Raw genomic sequence first — 19072 nt, 5'->3', positions numbered from 1 at the left:
TCCATGACATAGAAGCTAATGATATCTTCAAAGATGCCACGCCACTGGCCAAGCAAATGAAAACAGAGATAGACAAATGGGACTATCTTAAATTAAGAAGCTTCTACACCTCAAAAGAAACAGTGACCAAAATACAAAGACAGTCTACAGAATGGGAAAGCATATTCACCAAATACACATCAATAAGGGGTTGATATCAAGGATATACAAAGTACTGGTTGAACTCCACAAAAATAAAACATCCAACCCCATCAAAAAATGGGGAGATGAAATGAATAGAAACTTTCACAAAGAAGAAATCCGAATAGCTAAAAGGCACATGAGAAAATGGTCCACATCATTAATCATCAGGGAGATGCAGATCAAAACCACAATGAGATATCATTTCCCACCACAGAGACGGGCCCATATCCACAAAGAACAAAAGCAACCGGTGCTGGCGCTGATGTGGCGAGAAAGGGACACTTCACTGCTGGTGGGAATGGCGACTGGTTCAGCCCTTTTGGAAAACAGTATGGACGATTCTCAAAAAATTAGAAATTGAGCTCCCATTTGACCCAACAATACCACTCCTGGGAATATATCCCAGAGAGGCAAAAAAGTACAGTCGAAGTGACATCTGCAATTGTTTGTTCATTGCAGCACTCTTTACAATAGAAAGAATCCAGAAAAAAACCCGAGTGCCTGAGAACACATGACTGGTTAAAGAAATTTTGGTACATTTACACAATGGAGTACTATGTAGCTGTTAGAAAAGATGAAGTCATGAAATTTACATACAAGTGGTACTACATGGAAAGTATTATGCTAAGTGAAATGACTCAGAAAGAAAGAGATAGACATAGAAAGATTGCATTCATCTGGGGAACATAAAGTAACAAAATAGGAGACCAACACCCAAGAACGACCGAGATTAGTACCAGGAATTTTACTCCATGGCTTGGAGGGCAGCCTCACGTGCTAGGGGAAAAGAAAGCTCAGATAGAGAAGAGAGCACCAAATAAAGGGTGTTGTGAGGACCCTCCCAGGATGGGAGAAGTATGCTGAAAGTAGATTATAGACCAAACCTGATTGTCACCCATTGCCTCTTTTGCAAACCACAACACCCAATAAGAGAGAGAGAACAAAAGGGAATGCCCTGCCACAGAGAGAGGGTGGGATGGGGGTGGGGGGAATGGGGGGGGGAGGGATACTAGGATCTGTGGTGGTGGGAAATGGGCACTGGTGGAGGGATGGGTGTTTGATCATTGTACAATTGAAACCCAAGCACAAAAATTTGTAAGTCTACAACTGTACCTCGTGATGTCTCACTAATAAAAACAAACAAAAAAATAAAGCACCATCATTAATCTGAGAAGATATGCATAAAATTACATATTCAGTTACATATTCTAAGCATCAGTGAAGTCCAGCACCTCATGTGACTTTATAAACAGACCTGTTTAACAGCTCCTGTTATTGAACAAAAATAAGGTTAAATAGGAATGTTTAAGAAATAATAAAGCCAATAAAACAGAGAAATTAGTCTTTACACTGAAATTATTCTTTATACCTTATTTATATAAAAAAATTTTAAATGCATTTTTCTGAGATTAGTTTTCATTATACAAAACAAAATAGGTTTCATATAATAAAAACAAACTGAGTGTATGTAAATTTTAGCTATCTAATTAATTTCTACCCTTTGAGTAATACTATTTCCCAATTTAATTCTGGTTTCTCATCACTGTTATTCCAGGCAGAGAATCAAATAGCAATATTTTAACAGTAAGATTCTTCACATTTGAAATTTTTCAGGAAGAGCTTACACTTACATTTATGTGTATCTTAAATACTCTATTGTCTACAGATTTCAGAATTTAAAAGGTTATCATTAATTGTCAATGTTTTTAGTTTGCTTTCCTTTGGAAAAATACTCCATTTTCTCTTTATACTCAAAATACTCTTTTTCTATTTTTTATATAGATATTTTTTTCTCATGTCTTCATATTCAAAAATATGTTATTAGCTTCATGTTATTTCCTACTTTCAGCTAGAAAAAAAATTAATCCGTAACTGTAGTTACTAACAACATATATAGCTTTTATGTTTATGTACAAAATAAGAGTTCTAAATTATTTACATTATCCAATTATATTTTCTTTTTCCAAATTCTTAGTATTACCTATGAGTTGACCTCAAGCCCTCAAACCCCAGTAATTACAAAAAATTGTTCTAAAATTACCAAAAAACAGTAATGATTCCATTTAGATAGAATAGTGTTGAATTGGTAGTAGTAAAGATAATTCACAGAGAAATTTCTTACTTCAAAAGAACAGACTGCATGTTCTAGAGAAAAGAAAGGAAGAGAGGAGATAAAGATGAAAAGAGAAAGAAATAATGCAATTGAGGTCAGGTTCATGAAAACTTATTGTCTAAGAATCAAGTTTTAAAAAAGAAGGGAGAAAAGTCTGTGCAAAGACTTGTCCAAGGCTAAAATTGAAGAAAATTAAACAGAAGATCACCATTAAAATAAAAAATGCAAATCATAAAACTGTAGCAGCCGACCCAGGTTCGATTCCTCCGCCCCTTTTGGAGAGCCTGGCAAGCTACCAAGAGTATCACACCTGCACAGCCAAGTCTGGCAAACTACCTGTGACTTATTCAATATGCCAAACACAGTAACAAGTCTCACAATGTTACTGGGCCTGCTTGAGCAAATCGATGAACAACGGGAGGATAGTGACAGTGACATCTAATGAGGGACTACTATTTAGAACATAGAAAGCATTCCCATAACTCATATCAGAAGATAAACAGACCAATTAAAAGATACAAAAGGACAATTAGCTTTGAATTGGTTTGGTATTTGCTTATACCTCCCCAGGCATTCTTTTACTCGTGTGCTTAAATTATATGTCATTTAAATGGCATGTAAGTGTCTATTCCTGGACATAAACAAAGGAATGTTTACAAGAACAAAAAATGACCTTCTAGGCAGAGAATTCTTGTTCTAAGACAAAAAAGCATCTGAGCAGAGACCTCCCCTCTCACCTACAGCCAGAAAAACACTGACCCCCAGAAAGGCTGCTCAGCAACAGATCTCACGCGCCCTGGCCACCACAGAGCTGACAACTCCCTTGTGCACCATCAATCAATAACCAGGCCGGAGGGGCAGTAACGGGATGAGTCACACGCTTTGCTTGCCCTGAACCTGGGTTTGATCCCAGGTACCACATGATATCAAGAGCCTCACCAGCTGTGGGCTGAAAGCCCTCAAGTCCCACCGGGTGGTGCTGTGGCTCCTGGCACTGCAGGGATCCATTCTCAGGCCCTATCACCGAACTTAGTTGACTGAGTACTCCAGGAGCAGCACCAAGATCTCCGAAGCACTGTGTGGTGGCCCTCCCCTGAAAAAAAATAAATGACCCAAGACACTTCAGGTTTGGGATTCCCCCCCTAACCTGCGTCACCCTGAAGGCGATCACATTTCCCAGCTGACATGAAAGGATGGAAGGGGGTTGACATCCAATTCCAGCCAATGGGATTGAGTTTCCCAGGAAAGACCTCCTCCCACTGCCCTTTCAATCAAATAAGCTTCCTTCCAGAGGGGATCAAAACTAGCATCTGAGTCACTCTTGGCAGCTGCCTGCTCCTATAACTCTAGCACAGTGTCCTTCCGCCTCCTCTACTTTCAGTAAACTCACTTGGTGTTTGAAAATGACAGGAGCAGTCATCAATTCTTTGTATGTATTTTGCGCCAACAACCAATTCTTTCCCCAACAATGTGATGCAGCAATTTTACACCCAAATTTGAAAAATGGCCTCAAAACCCTTGAATATAAACAAATGTTCAGAGCATTGAGAGCACTGGTCTTTGTGCACGCAGTGAGTTAATTTTTAAAACTTGATATATCCAGACACACAAACGAATCTCGGACCTGAGCAACTTGCTGCAGAGATGGCCCCGGACTTTGCAATAGGCCGTTTCCACTGGGCTGCTCAGAGGGGGGTAGGTGTTGTCCCTCCGCCTGCCCTCTAGGAGCTCCAGCAGTCGCTATTTTCTAGAAGTCAGCCAGAAGCTCCAGGTACCAGCAGCAGTGGCAGAAAATCCCAAGCCTCATGGAACAGGGGAGGAGTGGGCCCTTCTCCACCCCCCCACCCCCCACCCGACGGAACTCCGAGATGATGCCATATCTGGCCACTGTCTACTTAAGCTCCTACATGGCCACGATCCAGGGACACACAAACAAATCTAGGACCCAAACAACTTGCTGCAGTGATCTCTTCAGATCCTAATTATTAAAAGTTTGGATCCCTAGAGCTCGTGGCTACTCTCTGGCTACACGACATTATATTGTATCCATAACAAGCAATACAAAACACATTGTCTAACATCGCATTTTCGGCAAGTACGAGGGGTAGTGGGGCTGGTCTCGAAATATCAAAGGTAACTAAAGTAGAGAAAGAGAGTATTGTGCAAATTGTCTGCCACACAGGTAGGGAGAGGTGTGGGGGGTGGGGGATACTGGGGATTTTGGTGGTGGAAAATGGGCACTGGTGAAGGGATGGGTGTTTGACAACTGTATGATTGAAGCTCAAACATGAAAGTTTTGTTACTGTACCTCACGGTGAATCAATAAAATTTAAAAATTTAAAAAAAAACTTGATACATATATATGTCATATATAGACAAGCAGTGAGAGAATAGAAATAAAAAGATTAAAGGACCGAGTCACTATGTTTAATTTTTTTAAATAAATTAAAAAACATGTAAACAAATGGGTGATTTGTTTACACGCAAATTTGTTAAGGAATTTAAGGGAATTCATGAATTAAAAACTCTTTCATAGCCCCAAGTTAATAACTTCTGGACTAAGACACAAATAAAGACCAAAAAAAAAAACCCTGATTTAAAAACAATGGCATCAAACCATATTTTCTATGATCAGCAATTAATTCAGCCAGAATATGGACTAACATTCTTCATATAAAAAAGCATCTTGTCTTGAGTCTTAAAATCATGAGTGATTTTATTAACTTTACCAGAATAATAAAAAATAAGTATCACTTCAAACATACATGGGTCTCCTAAAAAATTTATCATGCAAATAGTCAACTGTATCAGGAATTCCAAAAGGAAAAAGAGGAGAGAGAGAGAGAGAGAGAGAGAGAGAGAGAGAGAGAGAGAGAGAGAGGAGGAAGAGAGCCTGCTGTAGGGGCAGACTGGGAGTGGAGGGGAGGGGAGGGGGAGCAGGAGGAAAGCTGGGGACACTGGTGGTGGGAAATTTACACTGGTGAAGGGAAGGGCATTGGAATGTTCTAGGACCTAAACCCAATCATGAACAACTTTGTAACCGTATCTCTCAAAGTGATATAATTTTTTTAATATGATACATACGCAATAGGATACTACTCAACTATAAAACAGATGAAATCTTGCTAATATAATTTCACTATGACCTTGGATGGAACTGGAGAGTGCAATGTCAAGCAAAGTCAGCAGGACAAGGACAGAGAGCTGTATAATCTCACTCTATGTGAAATATAAATAAACAAAGCAAAGAAATGGACAATGGTCAATAAAACAAACTCTGGAATTCGGTCTTCAAGACTGAGTTTGCTAAGAAGGGGTGGGTAGGGGAGAGGGAAAAGAATGGACCGAGGCAGCGGGGGAGGTACACCAGCACATTGGTACAGTGTGTGCACAATGTCATCATATGACCAAAACACTGACGTTAAGACAATCATAAAGCGCAATGCTTACATTTTTCTAAAAGATGTCTTACCTATAGTTTGGAACACTTCATTCATCAAAGCTTCATTTATTTCCAAAGAGTTGACATTTCCAATATGACACCAACTTTGATATATCGCTTGCAGCAGAAGTGTCTGTGCTCTTGTACCCTGAATTGTGAGATTTGGAAGTTCAAATATACCCTCAGTTACAGGAATCTGAGATCTTTTGGTCCTGCAGGAAAAAATAACAACAATAAAGAGCATTCAGTATGTTATTTGCAAACAACAACATACCAAGATTATAAGGAGGATATATGTATTTTAATATATTTAAAATATTTTAATGTAAATGTTCATAAATAAAATAACAGATATGCAATTCTAACTTTAAGCAACTTTTTCTATTTCAAAACCTCTTACAATAAAAATACAAACAAGAATATGTATGCATACACATGACAAATATCCTGCTTACTTATAATTTCTCGATCTCATAACCATTATAAGTAATAATGTAAACAGTTTACGCTGAGAGGAAGAACTATGTTATTCCAAATATAGCTATAAACTCCCATAATTTTCTTCTACAACTATTCTAAAGAAAGTACTACCATTATGTCACTTTTCAAGTGAAAGCAAGTCACAAAAATATAGTTTCAATGTCATACAACTGTCACTGTCACTGTCCTCCCATTGTTCATCGATTTGCTCGAGCAGGCCCAGTAACGTCTTCATTTTGAGACTTGTTCTTAGTGTGTTTGGCATACTGAATACGTCACGGGTAGCTTGCAGGCTCTCCAAGAGGGACGGAGGAATTGAACCTGGGTCAGTCGGGTCAGCCGCCTACAAGGCAAATGCCCTACCCGCTGTGCTATCACTCCAGCCCTGTCGTCCCGTTGTTCATCGATTTACTAGAGCAGGCACCAGTAACGTCTCCATGCATCCGAGCCCTGAGATTTTAGCAGCCTCTCCTTACTCGTCTTTCCCAGCCGTCGTATTGGAGGCTCTTTCAGGCTCAGGGGAATGAGACACGTTATTACTCGTTGTTACTGTTTTCAGCATATTAAATATACTGCACCAGGCTATTTTCGCTCGGGGTGCCCCAGAGGGGAGGCAGATGAGAGCCCTCCTGGCCGCAAGGGACCTTGCCCTGGCAGCCAACTCCACTACCCAACCACCACCATGCTCCAGGCCACTTTCCACACGCTTGGGCCAAGCCTCACGCAGGAGTGAAGTCCCACAGAACCCAGGTAATGCGGAACTTTGTGACCTTGGACTCTGGGCCCAATGGGTCCCAGGAGCAGAGATCCTCTGCCCACTTCCCCCAGTCTCCAGCGACCCAGGGGTCATACCCATAAGCCACCTCCTGCCAGCACTAGATAATCTCCTCATTGGCCACCCTCCAGAACCCATGGCTGCTTCTCCCGGAAGGAAGCATAAAATGAGGCCTCCATAACCATGCCACCGGACTCACCACCAGGCTGTTTTCACTCGGGGCGCCCCAGAGGGAGGAAGGTGAGAGCCCTACCTACCCCAAGGGACCCAGCTTTGGCAGCCAACCGCCGCCATGCTCCAGGCTGCTTTCCACACGCTAGGGCAGAGCCTCACATATGAGTGAACATATTCCTGGACACATCCTAAGACACTCCCTACCCATTTTCCATAATTATCACACCATATCTGATGGGGTTCAGACAGTAGGCAACAAATCATAGAGGGAATATACATACACATACACATACACATACACATACACATACACATACACATACACATATACATATACGCCTCTTGGAGAGCCTGGCAAGCTACCAAGAATATACTGCCCACACAGCAGAGCCTGGCAAGTCAAAATATAAGAATTTAAAACAAGGCAACTTTTTTAAAGCAAAACCAGATTTTTTTTTCTTTCTGGATCACACCCGGCGATGCACAGGAGTTACTCCTGGCTCTGCACTCAGGAATCACTCCTGGCAGTGCTCAGGGGACCATATGGGATGCTGGGAATCGAACCTGGGTCGACTGCGTGCAAGGCAAACGCCCTACCCGCTGTGCTATCTCTCCAGCCCCGCAAAACCAGATTTTATTCAGAAGCTTTTGAGAAAGGGGAAGAAGAAGGAGTGAGAGGTGAGCTAGAGAAAGAGTAACACACTCAAGAGAGAACGCAGACTTCTCCAAAGGTAGAGAGAGCCCCAGTACACATCTCAAAAGGTGAAATGTGGCCATCACATGTTCTCTGGCACCATGTGTGCCTGGACACAAGCAGTACATGGGCTTGGACAGCATATGGGCACTCTTCCTTTGTTCAAGATGGCTTTTATAGGGTTTTCCCCAAGCTGTCCCACTTGGGGCTTTCTAGCTAGGTAACAGTCCTTTGCTAGGGTGGTTACCAGGTGGATAGAGTTGGGAGTCGTTTAATGGTGTTCTGTGAAACTCCTTTTCTTGACCTTTTGTTTCTGCTGCAGCTTCTCTTAGAAGGTGGGTTCAGCCTTCTTTGGTCCAGGTAAAGGTCTTTTCAGGCCTTAGTTCCTGAGCTCATAAGGCGGGTCCTGATAGCCTTAGGATTAAGTGGTTATTACTTCCCAGGAATTCCATTGTTATGAGGGCACTTCTGTAACCTACCTGCCTGCCTAGATCATATATATATGTATATATATACATATATATATATATACATATATATATATAAAACAGAAGATGGGCCCTAACATCACTCCAACTGATGTTTCTCTGTACACCCTACCAGTTGGTATATAATTAGGTAAAATCAGGCAATCTTAACCAATCTTAATCTAATCCCTGTATTTTATATTCCTCCCATAAGTCTGAAAATTTAATAGATACTCTGGAAAGAAAACTATAAAGAAAACATCAGTCTGAAAAACACATTATGTGAAAAGAATATAAATAGAAGTCAATCAAAACTAATAGAATATATATTTCTCAAATGCACATGTAACATTCTCAGTAATATATCACATGATAGGACAAAAAACGAGTCTTAAAAAATTTTGAAAGATTAAAGTATCTCAAAAATCTTCTCCAACCAAAATAGCATGAAATTAGAAATCAACCTGTAAGTCAAATGCTTGATGCTGCTCAACTTTAGGGGTTCACAAAAGAAATCAAATGAAATACAAAAAAAAAAAACACATAAAGATCAATAACTGTCACTGTCACTGTCCTCCCATTGTTCATCAATTTGCTCAAGCAGGCCCCTTATCATCTCCATTGTGAGACTTGTTACTGTGTTTGGCATATCAAATACATCACGGGAAGTTTACCAGATTTTGCCATGCGAGCAAGATACTCTTGGTAGCTTGCCAAGCTCTCTGAGAGGGGCAGAGGAATTGAACCCAGGTCGGTTGGGTCATCCCCATGCAAGGCAAATGCCCTACTGGCTGTGCTATCACTCCAGCACAGTGGTAAAAGATCAATAATACATATCAAAATCTTGGAAATACAAGCAGTACTATGAAGCAGTTTGTAGTACTAAAAGCATTATACACAATAACAACTGAAATTTATCTTGGGAATGAAAGTGTTTCAGTGGGAAAAAATCAACAACACAACACAACATACTGGTAAACAAAAGAAAAAAATTACCTCAACTGACACAGAAAAAAATATTTGATAAAATCCTATTATTTTTCACAAAAAGATTAAAAAGAACTTCTTCAGTGTGATGTGAAACAATCAGGAAATTCTACAACTAACATCACATTTTATGGTGAGAGACTAAAAGCTTTCTTTCCAAGGGTACCTGCATTTGCCATTCTAGTAGAGGTTCTGGTCAGAAATTAGCTGAGAAGACTAAGTATCTGGCCAGGAGGCAGAATGCATTTAGGAAATACTGTGGTACAAAATACTATGCTACAAAATAGCTGTCATAGTACTAAAAAAAATCTGAACTAAAATCATTTGATCACCTGGAGGGCCTGGAGGGCCAATGATGTGACAGAATTCAGAATTCAGAATTCAAACCTTGCATGTGTGAAACCCGGGGTTGAATCCCTGGCATACCAAAATGGGGGGGGGGGGGGGGGGGGGGGGGGAAATGATAACAGCTAACACTGTCGTTAAATGAAGGGGATATTTTTTCTCCTTTCCTATCTATCAATTTTGAGCTTTATATAACAGCCTAACAAGTGTAGAAAATAAAAATACCAATATATTCATTTCATCAAAATCACAATCATTTCATCAAATTCACATTTGCCTCGGAAATGTTTAAACAAATCAATAGCTTTTATAATTTTAAGTTATTTAGGGGACTCTTAAAATGTCAATGAAAACCCACAATAAAAGTATAAAAGTGTAATTTTTCTAGTGCTTTTTCCCACTATCCTTTTATTAAACCATTTAAAATAAAATAGCTCAATAAAATTAATGCTAAAATATTTAACAACTTCTGGACTTATTAAGTTTTTTGAAGTATCAGTAAACTTTATGTATTAACAGCTAAGTTGATCAGAATAAAATAACTTATGTAAAAAATTCCCATTTCACTTATCCTGAAGTCCTATCCTGAACATATGTTTCAGAATATTTTGACAGAAAAGGTCTAAAACTATCAATTTAAGCATTACTCTCAAGGGAATAATAAATTGTAATGTTACTAGTAGGATAAACAACTCATTAAAACTCAACTTGGAAAAAATCCAGGATAAATCTAAGGAAATAGAAACAAGTAGGTCTTGACTATGTAGTAGCAAAGGCTGAAAATGACTATGCTCTAATTAACTAATACTTTTTAAAGACTCCGCTTATACCATTTGCTAACAAATTGTGATACAGACCTAATGAAATTCCTGGACCATCTGGTATTCCCACAAAGAATATTCCTCTTGTACAATTCTAAATAGAAACTGGAAGTAGTTCTCACTTATTGATGCAAAGGAATTAACTTAAACAGCCATTCGTGTTCATAGGAATAACATAAAAAATTTTGCCATCCATACACTTGAGGAACAGTCATCCATTCTTTTAAAATCAACACACCTCACAGCAATTGAAAGAATATCCCCAGAAACAGCTGGAACTGAAGATTTATATAAAGTCCCCAAATGCAAAGTTTCAACCTATAAATTGGTTCCAAAAAAGTATTTTTGCTATTACTCATATCCTGCACAGTAAAATAAGATTAGATCACTTTTTCCAAAATAAAATTAATATAAAAAATCACTAATACAACTCAGAAAGTTTAAAAAGCTAGAAAACTAGTTATATATACAATGACTCTTTAGCTTATACAATAATCAATACTCAATGAAAAGAAAACATTTAAAAATAGTCACGGTAAGTAAAATGAAGGTTAAAGCTCAGCTCTTCTTTCTTCCATCTGATCCAACAGTTCTCACCATTTAACCGCCTTTTATTAGCCTGGCATAGACACACATGTATACTTTTCCCTATTGATTTTCATAAAATGCATAAATGAGAAGTCAATTTTCCAGTATTAACATATAATGAATATATTATTATAGGAATTCCAAAAGCTCTATGATAAACTACACAAACAAAAAGGATACTCAGAAAACCATCATGAGATACAGTTTCACGCCCACTTTTGCTCAAGCGGGCCCAGTAACATCTCCATCATGAGACTTATTACTGTGTTTGGCATACTGAGTACGTCACGGGTAGCTTGCCAGGCTTTGCCATGCGGGCGAGTATTGATACTCTTGGCAGCTTGCCGGGCTCTCCGAGAGGGGTGGAGGAATCGAACCGGGCTTGGCCGAGCCAGCTGCACGCAAGGCGAACGACCTACCACTGTGCTATCGCTCTAAATGTGAATGGACTATGCATTAAGCTACGGCACCGTGCCCCCCCCAAGGGTGTCTGTCTCTTCTGCCTTCCCACTGTACTATCTCTTCACAGCCAAGAATCTCTCCTAACTTACTAAGGGAAGGTACATTTTCAACAATAAATTAATGCTTCGTGTATATTAAATGTTCTATTTCTGGTCAGGTGTTTTTCTTACACCTGTAAGGTAAAGGTAAAAGGTAAAGGCCCTCCCGTTGATCATCGATTTGCTCGAGCGGGACCAGTAACGTCTCCATTGGAGACTTTGTTGTTACTGTGTCTGGCATATCGAATACTCTCAGTAGCTTGCCGGGCTCTATTATTATAATCTTTCACTTATTAAGACTTTAGGCAGTATCTATAATATTTTCTAAAGTAAAGTCAGTCTCTTTTTTAGGATAAAACACACTTTCCTACTTTTATAGGCCTATTCAGATTTCTCCTTAAAAGTTAATTCTTGGGGCTGGAGCGATAGCACAGCTTGTAGGGTGTTTGCCTTACACGTGGCTGACCCAGGTTCAATTCCCAGCATCCTGTATGGTCCCCCCAAGCACCACCAGGAGTAATTCCTGAGTGCAGAGCCAGGAGTAGCCCCTGAACATCGCTGGGTGTGACCCAAAAAGAAATAAAAAAGGTTAATTCTCTTCACTTTGTTACATTTGATAGATTTATCTATTTTATGTGAATTTTACAATGGTTTAGCAATGAATTATTCATACTGATTTTTATGTGTGTGTGTGTGCCTGTGTGTGTACGTGTGGGGGGGGGGGAGAAAAAACTTTACTTTCTCAACTTAGCCCTGCTCCACAATCATGTGGAATTCCAGGATATTAGTTCTATTGATCTGGAATGTGTGAAACACAGTAAGGGAACAAAAAATGGTCAAAGTCCTAAGAACTGAAGATTTGTCTAAAGAAATGAACTTGAGGTGGGCGTGAGGGGTGCAAGGGGCCCTTATGATATTGTAAAAAGAAAGGGACTTGCTGGTGGTAGGTGTGGTGTCAGGATGATGGATACATGAAAGATATTATTAACAGTTTTGTAAATCCTGATACCTCAATTAAAATTATTTTTAAAAATCAATTTCAAATAGAATACACATCAGACATTTTGTTGTTATTTTGTGTAGCGCTTGGGGGAAATGGAACTGAGACCACAGCTGGTGATGCTCAGGGACCACAAGCACTCTGTGATTGGGAACAGCCACTACAGTGCTCAGGCCCAGAAAGAGCAGCACCGTAACCCTTGGACTATTTCTCTTGCCCTCATGGCAAATATTTTAAAGATGCTAATTCATGTCATTAATTTATAACATGTTATTTGAAAAAGCATGCTATGGGAACTGGGAGATAAAAGAGCGGCTAGGGAGCTTCTTGCCTTAGACATATCTGACCCAGGTTCAATCCCACACAGTCTTCTGGGCCCATCAGGAGTGATCTCTGAGCACAGAGCCAGAGGTAAGCCCTGAGCACACCAGGTGTGGCCCAAAACATGAAAATAAAACCCAGAAATTGCTATCCATTCCCCATGTCCGGTCCAGGTCACTCTTCCTCCTACTTTCTCCAAGAAGCTATCAATTCTTTTAGATTTTTTTAACCATAGATTAGTTTTGCCTGTTCTTGAAATCTATGTAAATTAAGTCACACAGTATGTTTCATTTATGTTCAAAGTTTTTGCTACAGAAAAATGTTAACTGCCTATACCCTGCAATTCACTGCTCTATAGGGAAGCTGTATTTTGTTACACAAATATATACCAATTTGCCTAATCTCCTAGGATATTTCCCATTTCCTAGATAATACTAGTATAACTATTCCCAAAGTAGTTTAATCTTCATTTTCCCTATGATTAAATCTATGTTCACTTAAATATAAATGACTATTATTGACAATACTTCTAAAGACCTTAGTAGGTGTTAAGTGCTGTTCAAAACATGTTTATGGTGCATTTTTATTTATTTGGGGGGAGGGGTGGCAGAGGCAGCACATACAGAAGTGCTCAGGACTTACTCCATGTGGCGTCTGGGAAGGCCAAATGCAGTGCTGGAGACAGAGCAGGGGCAGGCTGCATGCACAGCAGGAGCCTTACTCCTACGCTTTCTCTTGGGTCAACAGGACAGAAGCATCTTTTATCAAATTTATAGAGGCCAAACCCAGTGGAAATGAGAACCGCAGGGCCCTGTTCCCATAGTACTCAGCCAAAAGGTCCACGCCTTAGCACTGCAGTGCCCTCCAGGCTGGTGGTGCCACATTCCACTCAGGAATACACTTGGTGATAGGGGGTCGGAGCAGATGGATGGAGGCTTGCACTGCCAGGGTCCAACTCCGACCACACATACACCAGTCATGTGCTCAACCCTTTCTATGACATCCTCAGCTCCCAAAGCAGCTTGGATAGGTGGTGTCATTAGGTTCTAAAAAGATTCTGTCGTACAGATTATGAATTGCCTCTTTACTACACTTCGTAACTAAAGTTATAAAGAGTTAACGAACATCAACTGCATTACTTATCTCCCAGTCACAAGTAGAAGAGAGTGGATTTGAGGGCACTGACATTTAAATTACTTTTTTTTTTAATTTTTAAATCAAACACCGTGAGATACAATTACAAACTTACACACTTCTGCAATTACATTTCAGTCCTACAATGGTCGAGTCCCCATCCCTCCACCAGTGCCCATTCTCCACCACCAATGTTCTCAGTATCCCTCCCACCACCCCCACCCCTTCTCCCCCCACCCCCCACCTCTGTGGCAAGCACATTCCCTTTTATTCTGTCTCTCTTTTTGGGTGTTATGGTTTGTAATAACAGATACTAAGTGGCCATCATGTTCGGTCTATAGTCGACTTTCAGCACACATCTCCCATCCTGAGCGAGCCCTCCAACCATCATTTACTTGGTGGTCCCTTCTCTATTTCAGCTGCCTTCTCACCACTGCATGTGAGGCCAGCTTCCAAGCCATAGAGGAATCCTCTTGGTCCTTATCTCTACTATCCTTGGGTATTAGTCTCCCATTCTGTTACTTTATATTCCACAATTGAGTGCAGTTATTCTATGTCTGTCCCTCTCTTTCTGACTCATTTCACTTAGCATGATACTCTCCAAGTTGATCCAATTATATGCAAATTTCATGACCTCATATTTTCTAACAGCTACATAGTATTCCACTATGTAGATGTACCAAAGTTTCTTTAATCAGTCATCTGTTTGCAGGCTTTTTTTCCAGATTCTGGCTATTGTAAATAATGCTGCAATAAGCATACAAGGGCAGATATCATTTCTACTATACTTTTTTGCCTCCCTGCGATATATTCGCAGAAGTGGTATTGCTGGGTCAAATGGGAGCTCAATTTCTAATTTTTTGAGAAACATCCTTATTGTTTTTCAAAAGGGCTAAACCAGCCAGCATTCCCACCAGCAGTGAAGGAAAGTCCCTTTCTCCCCACATCCGCGCCAGCACCAGTTGCCTTTGTTCTTTTGGTTTTTGGGGGTTTTCTTGTTGTTGTTGTTGTCATGAAAATAATTTAATTTTTTTTAAATTTTTCATTAGTGAAACGCCATGAGGTACCATTGTAGACTTACAAATTTTTGTGCTTGGGTTTCAGTTATACAATGACCCAGTACCCATCCTTCCACCAGTGCCCATTCTACATCATTTACATTTTTTTTTTAATTTTTGTTAGTGAAACACCATGAGGTACAGTTGTAGATTTACAAATTTTTGTGCTTGGGTTTCAATTGGACAATGATCAAACACCCATTCCTCCACCAGAGCCCATTTCCTACCACCACGGGTCACAGTATCCCTCCCACCCCCATTTCCCCATCCCACCCTGCCTCTGTGGCAGGGTATTTCCTTTTGTTCTCTCTCTTCTTTTGGGTGTTGTGGTTTGCAAAAGAGGCATTGAGTGGCAATCATGTTTGGTCTATAGTCTACTTTCAGCATGCTTCTCCCATCCTGTGAGGATCCTCCCAATACCCTTTATTTGGTGCTCCTTTCTCTATCTGAGCTCACTTTCCCCCTAGAGTGTGTGGCTGGCCTCCAAGCCTATGTAGCTGTTAGAAAAGATGAAGTCATGAAATTTACATACAAGTGGTACTACATGGAAAGTATCATGTTAAAGCGAAATGAGTCAGAAAGAGAGGGATAGACATAGAAAGATTGCATTCATCTGGGGAACATTAAGTAACAAAATAGGAGACTAACACCTAAGAGTGGACGAGATTAGTAACAGGAGTTTTGTGCCTTTTTTAATTTGGATGTGAGCCATCTCTGTGGTGTATCTCTGTGATGATATCTCATTATTGTTTTGATCTGCATCTGCATCTCCCTGGTCATTAGTGATGAAGAGCCTAAATTACTTTTTTTTTTTTGCTTTTTGGGTCACACCCGGCGATGCTCAGGGGTTACTCCTGGCTCATGCACTCAGGAATTGCTCCTGGCAGTGCTCGGGGGACCATATGGGATGCTGGGGATCAAACCCGGGTCGGCCAGGTTGGCTACGTGCAAGGCAAACGCCCTACCCGCTGTGCTATCGCTCCAGCCCCCTAAATTACTTTTTATTTCACTAATTTGACTGTAGGAAATTACACCCCTAGCAAAAACCTCCAGGTTGGAATAGGCCTCAGGGCTGATCAGTTACAAGGAGAGACATCCCAATCGAGGCCAAAAAGCAACTGGAACCACAACACCCAGAATCACCTGCGGAGGCCTCAGAGAGCAGGAAAACAAGTAGAAGTGACGCACCCAAGCCAGAGGGCACCTAAGATCCAAGAAGATCCACTTTAGCCATGATAATATTATTCTATTTACTAGCTTATATGCTGAGCGCAAGACTGTAACCGACCAAATGTAGCATGTGACCAGCATCTGTTGGTCACACATACACCTCACCAACACTTCATTATTAGTAACCCAGATTAAAACACTACCGGAGAGGTTTAACTCAAGCTTCCATTCATAACTCTACCAGGAGCACTGGAATCAGCAGTCAGTATCTTGGCCTATAGCAAGAGGCTTTTTTATTTTTTAATAGACAGATGTTTTATTTTGCTCCCACTTTGTCCTAGGGCAGATACAATTCTCCAAAGAACATAGTTTGGAAACTTATTTAAAGCTGTGCTCTATAATCAAGACATACTACCTAGATATTGAAAAATGAATTATCACTTACTTCTTTAAAAAGTACATTAATACCATGGCTTTCCTCAGCCTCTTATTTTACATCCAGTTATTGCTAGAAAAATGTGGCCTAATGCATTTATTATTATTTGATCCCTATTGTATTTTCCCATAAACACTAGCAAGAGGCTTTTTTATGTATCAATCTAAACTTCTCTGTGACCCTTGTTAATACATGTATTTATGACTGCACTCCCTTATAATCAATCAGTGACTTGGAATAAAGTAGAAAAACACATTGCCCCACCCAAGTCTGTCCAAAATGATTAACAGTTTTAATGTTTTATTACATCAGCAAATGATTATACGAACTGAAAATGAAGAAGTGGGGCACTCCTTGGTATTGGTGGAATAACATCCATCACACAAAACTGGAATTCTAGAATATCATTAAAATATGGATTCTTCAGGAACTGGAATCCTAATCTTCTGAATGAAAATCTGTTACAGCATCAAGATTCTGCACCAGATCCAGAAATGGCATTACCACCCCACCACCAGATTGGCCCACTCCCAGAAATCAACTTCATCTCGACCACTGGAAAATTCAACGCCAAGAAACAATGCAATCATGATACTAACAGTCCTCTTTTAAAAAATAAAAGGCACTGGGGGGAGGAGGGGGGTGGCAGGGGGAAGATGTGGGAAATTGACCCCTTTAAAAGCAAAAACAAACCCAAGGTTGGGAGAGTCCTGGTGGGCAAAACAACAGTTTACATCCTTAGAATATATATGGCAAGCAAAAATGTAAAAGTAAAGGCCCTCCCGTTGTTCATCGATTTGCTCGAGCGGGCCCAGTAACGCCTCCATTGGAGACTTTGTTGTTACTGTGTCTGGCATATCGAATACTCTCGAGAGCTTGCCGGGCTCTCCGAGAGGGGCGGAGGAATCGAACTCGGGTCGGCCATGTTGGCTGCGTGCAGGGCAAACGCCTTACCCGCTTTGCTATCGCTCCAGCCCAAGCAAAAATGTACCCAGGAAAAAATAGAACAGATAACAAGGCAAGCAAAAATGCACCCAGGAAAGAATTGTATTAATCAGTTTAGGGTCTTTTAAATGTAAAGTGTAGAGGGCAGCACAGGCAAAAGCAGAATAGGAAACTGTAATGGCTTTCCCCTAGACCTAAGGGTACCTGTTGTTTGGTTATGTAAAATAAATTTTACAGCCCCTGCTCTTCCTGTACCCAGTGAGTTTTGATGTGTTCACGACTGTTCTTAACATCTCTGTCAACAAACAGTGACTCATATGCTGGGAACCAGGGCAGAAGAGCAACACTGTGCTGAACAAACCCTCTGGGGGGAGGGGGGGGGTGCCTGGCACATAACCCAAACACTTGGACAGTCCTTGTGTGTTTGTCTCCTGTGTTTGTTTCATTCTCTGCAATCGACTCCCGTCAGACAGAGGTCAAAGGTGCCAGGCTTTAGACAAGGATAAATTCCTATAAATGAACACACTGATCAAGAGATAACTACTTCTTTTTGCTTTGTTGTTGGTTTTTTTTTGGAAGTAGGAGGGCAACTCCATCTTGTTCCTCCAGGGTCTCTCCCGGGATGCTCAAGGAACTCTGGAACTGAACCTCAGGCTCCCACAGGCAAAGCATGTGCTCAATCCCTTTGAAGACATTTCCACAGCTCAAAATATTCTGACAGAATGACAGGAGACGTAGTACAGTGGGCAAGGCACCTTTTTGAGGTGACGGAGTCTTTCAAACCCAGCCTGTTTAGAACTGGAGAGATACACTAGTGGACAGGATACAATGTCTGAAAAAGTAAAGTAAGTTTTTTGATGGGTATATTCAAATTGCCCCATAGAAAGGTGGAGTCATACTATATACTTCCATCATTAATGCTAAAATCCTTTTTTTCTTTTATGTAGGAGTACTGCTATTTATTCAGCCACTGATTAGCTGACTGAATTGTGCATGAACTCCACCTTAAATTTTTTTTAAGTTTTTATGATTTTATTTATTGAATCACCGTGAGAGCAGTTACAAAGCTTTCGGGACTAAGTCTCGGTCATACAATGAAACACCCTTACCTTCACCAGTGCCCATTCTCCACCACCAAAAACCCCAATATACCCCCATCCCACACCCTCCCCCTATCTGTGGGGCAGATGATTTCCACAATACTCTCTCTCTATTTTGATCACATTCAATATTTCGACACCAGACCCACCATTATTATTTGAGATTTTACCCTAACACTCAAATCTGCTGAAAAAGCAACAGTAGACAATTTGTGTTCTATTGCTAGTTATGAATAACATATGATGTTGCGTGGCTACAGTAGGGGCATGTGATTTTGAAATTCTGAAATTTTAACACTTAAATCTGGAGGGATTTCTGCCAAAAGCCACTGGGTTTCG

At 40.4% G+C, this 19072-nt stretch overlaps 1 protein-coding gene across 5 annotated transcripts in view; it reads right to left on the bottom strand.

The window, feature by feature from the left end:
* The window catches only part of VPS13B (vacuolar protein sorting 13 homolog B), a 667453-nt gene that overhangs the window by 548623 nt on the left and 99758 nt on the right, over window positions 1-19072 (bottom strand). For all 5 annotated transcript variants that reach the window (XR_008793959.1, XM_056124953.1, XM_056124949.1 and 2 more), the window contains exon 16: window positions 5769-5950. Coding sequence is in view for 4 of the 5 variants with exons in the window: in XM_056124953.1 (XP_055980928.1) it covers window positions 5769-5950 (182 nt within the window). In the remaining variant the exon portion in view is untranslated. The remainder of the gene's footprint in view (window positions 1-5768; window positions 5951-19072) is intronic.

The sequence above is a fragment of the Sorex fumeus genome, unplaced genomic scaffold (assembly GCF_029834395.1).
Source record: "Sorex fumeus unplaced genomic scaffold, SorFum_2.1 ptg000053l, whole genome shotgun sequence".
In the NCBI taxonomy this organism is placed as follows: Eukaryota; Metazoa; Chordata; class Mammalia; order Eulipotyphla; family Soricidae; genus Sorex; species Sorex fumeus.
Note: the sequence above shows the minus strand (reverse complement) of the source record. Positions and strands in the feature narration are given on the sequence as shown.